The sequence below is a fragment of the Sinocyclocheilus anshuiensis genome, unplaced genomic scaffold (assembly GCF_001515605.1).
Source record: "Sinocyclocheilus anshuiensis isolate Anshui unplaced genomic scaffold, SAMN03320099.WGS_v1.1 scaffold985, whole genome shotgun sequence".
Classification (NCBI taxonomy): Eukaryota; Metazoa; Chordata; class Actinopteri; order Cypriniformes; family Cyprinidae; genus Sinocyclocheilus; species Sinocyclocheilus anshuiensis.
This window is the reverse complement of record NW_015557117.1, coordinates 663749-666455: the sequence shown is the minus strand read 5'-3', so window position 1 is coordinate 666455 and position 2707 is coordinate 663749. Positions and strand designations below refer to the sequence as shown.

Sequence of the window (2707 nt, the reverse complement as noted above, 5' to 3'; positions counted from 1 at the left end):
GCAGGAACTGAAGTCGCAGGCACGCAGAGATAACGAAAAGCAAGCCGATAGAGTTTCAGAAAGCGCCTGGACATCCCGCACCACCACCGAAGTGGGTCTTCGTTAGAGGAATAGACGGCGTGGACGGGATCGCAGGTTGTAGTGAATGACGTGATTGACATTTGCTGGCTTTGGCCAGCCTCTAAGTTAACGCCTACATGCCTGTATTAAATATGATTACGCATCACTCCAGTAGAGTTATTTATTGTAAGACAATTTGACATTACACAGTTTACACAAAACTTTTCCGTTTCCTTCTAATTCAAAATAATCCCACACCTTCTTGTCTTTCGCATGGTCATTTTTGAACTCGCCCCAACTGACACGAAGAAAACGCATGTGAGGTCTGAGGTAAAAATGTTGTTTCCGCCCAGATAAACTTTTAAAAATAATGTATTATTTTTCAAACGTTTTATTTTAACTTATTTAAAATGTTTTAAATGCAATGTTAAAATGACGGTAATTTGAATGATAAAGTAAGTTTTTTTTTTCTGTCGTGTAATCGACTATTGTTTTCAGTGTCGACTAGTAGGAGCTGTACCGTTTAGTCGACTAGACCCGCACATCCCTAGTAAAAACATGGGTCGATTTTCACATTGGTCTGAACAAAAACAATACCAGAAGCTGCAGTTTCAGGACCGCATTTCTAGGACCGCTTGATTCAAACACCAAACAAACAGATGCAAAGACTAGATCCATGGAATCTAAACATTTTTTATCTTTCCATCTTATTTTTAATGAAAGAGCTGACGTGAACTTGGGTGTGTGAGGTGATGTCAGCAATTTCCATTTAGCCTATAAAAACAGGCCGTTCTGCAGAGACTCAAAAACAGGATCGAAAATAGCCTATTACTTCTAAATTACATTTTTTTATGTAAAAATAAAATAAAAAATAAAGAAAATCACACTAACATAAGTGAACCTCAAGAAAACATTATAAAATAATAAAAATTTGCAGTTCATGACCCCTTTAAACACTAATAAGAATTATTATTACTGATTGTAATAGTAAATTACATATTAAAATATATTCCGATAAAACAACAGACCTGAAAAAAAAAAAAAGTTTCAGAAAGACAAAAAAGGTGCTCAAATGAAGCACTATAGACTTACTGGTGGTCTTCTCTGAGGCAATATACTTCCATTCGTGCTTGTTGAACTGGCTGTTGGAGGGAGAGAGGCTGCCAGAGGCACCTGAGCTCATCTCGTCTCTCTCTCGAGGAGGCTTCTTCTGCAAAACCAAACCAGGCACCTCTAAACCTGCCCAAACTTCATCCCCTACCTCTACTGCATGCATACAGACTTGGGGCCAAAAGCTACACCCATTCCCTCCAGTGCCAATGCCACCATTTAAGGGGGCTTCCACAGTGCATAGACAGCTAAGACAAGTAGTGGTTCACAGAACTCCCTTTTAGAGCAAACCACATGAAACGTATTAAAATGGGAGCCATGCTATTCTACAGTGGAGAATGCAGTGTACTGTAAGGGGAGGACTGAAAACCAGTCATGTACCTGCACAAAATGGATGTGGTCATCCTCAGAGCTGCAGACTTCTGCCTGCCCCTCAAGCAGGCTCCCATCATGCAATTTGTGATCTGCTGAGTAGTACAGCGTTTGCACCTGCAACAACAAAACACCAACAAGACCCATGTGGGTGTTTCCATAACAAGAACATAGCAATGTTCTGCCTTGTTCCTTGAAGCAATGGAGTCAGCTGCAATGAGGGAGGTCCTTGACAACTGTGTGCTGCCTGGACCTTGAGGGAGCCATGACCTTTTACACGTCTACGGTCACTGTGATTGTGGAAATTGCTGGAAGAAGAGATCATTCCTATTATAAGTAACTTCGCTTTGGGTCAGAGTTATCTAAACAAATGATTGCAGCGCAGTGGGTTTGGAAAAAAAGTTGCAAGGCTCTCAGGAACAGTGTGCACAGATGGAAGCACATGGCTTTTGGTAGGTGGACTTAGTACCACTGATGGTTGGGATCTTGCATTCTTCTTCAGGGCTGGACAAATCTGCTGTTGATGTGTATTAATAAACCTACAGGAGAGATGGGGAGATCAATGGGGAGGAGCACTCATTAGAATCAAATTAACAATAGTCCAAAACGCCCTGCTGGGGAGAAAATGTTGAGTTACCAAGACAATTCAGGTCAATACAAGGAGTACAAGGATAGAAAGAGAAGGGGGAAAAACAGACTTAACCTTTGGCTCACCTGGAAAACCAGTTTTTCAGTATTTTGAGGAGCACGTACTGCAAAATTTACAAGGTTAAGGGCAAAAACTCTGGGGGCAGGGGAAGGGGGGAACTCTTAGTCAACTACTGAACAGTCTAGGAGACATGAGCAAAGTGAAAGGAATGGGTACAGAAAAAGCCATAATACTGACCTCTTCCATCAGTTTCTCCAGGGGATTTCCATTCTTCCACAGGCTGTGCTGCACCCAGCTTATCACTTTTGAATATAGTTTGCCATTACCTGGCAAGTTCAGGTTGTCCTCTAGCATAACCTCCAGCTATACAGACACAATTACATATGGTATTATAACAAATTAATTAATGCAAATAACATATATAAAATGTATTTACCTAACACGTATGTATATATTTTATGTATTTTTATATTATATTATATTATATATATATATATATATATATATATTTATTTA

At 40.0% G+C, this 2707-nt stretch overlaps 1 protein-coding gene across 1 annotated transcript in view; it reads right to left on the bottom strand.

Moving 5' to 3' along the window:
- The window catches only part of LOC107677749 (influenza virus NS1A-binding protein homolog B-like), a 22710-nt gene that overhangs the window by 8681 nt on the left and 11322 nt on the right, over window positions 1–2707 (bottom strand). The window contains exons 7-9 of the mRNA XM_016472766.1: window positions 2429–2554; window positions 1552–1659; window positions 1057–1270 (exon numbers count right to left, since the gene is read on the bottom strand). Coding sequence (XP_016328252.1) covers window positions 1057–1270; window positions 1552–1659; window positions 2429–2554 — 448 coding nt within the window. The remainder of the gene's footprint in view (window positions 1–1056; window positions 1271–1551; window positions 1660–2428; window positions 2555–2707) is intronic.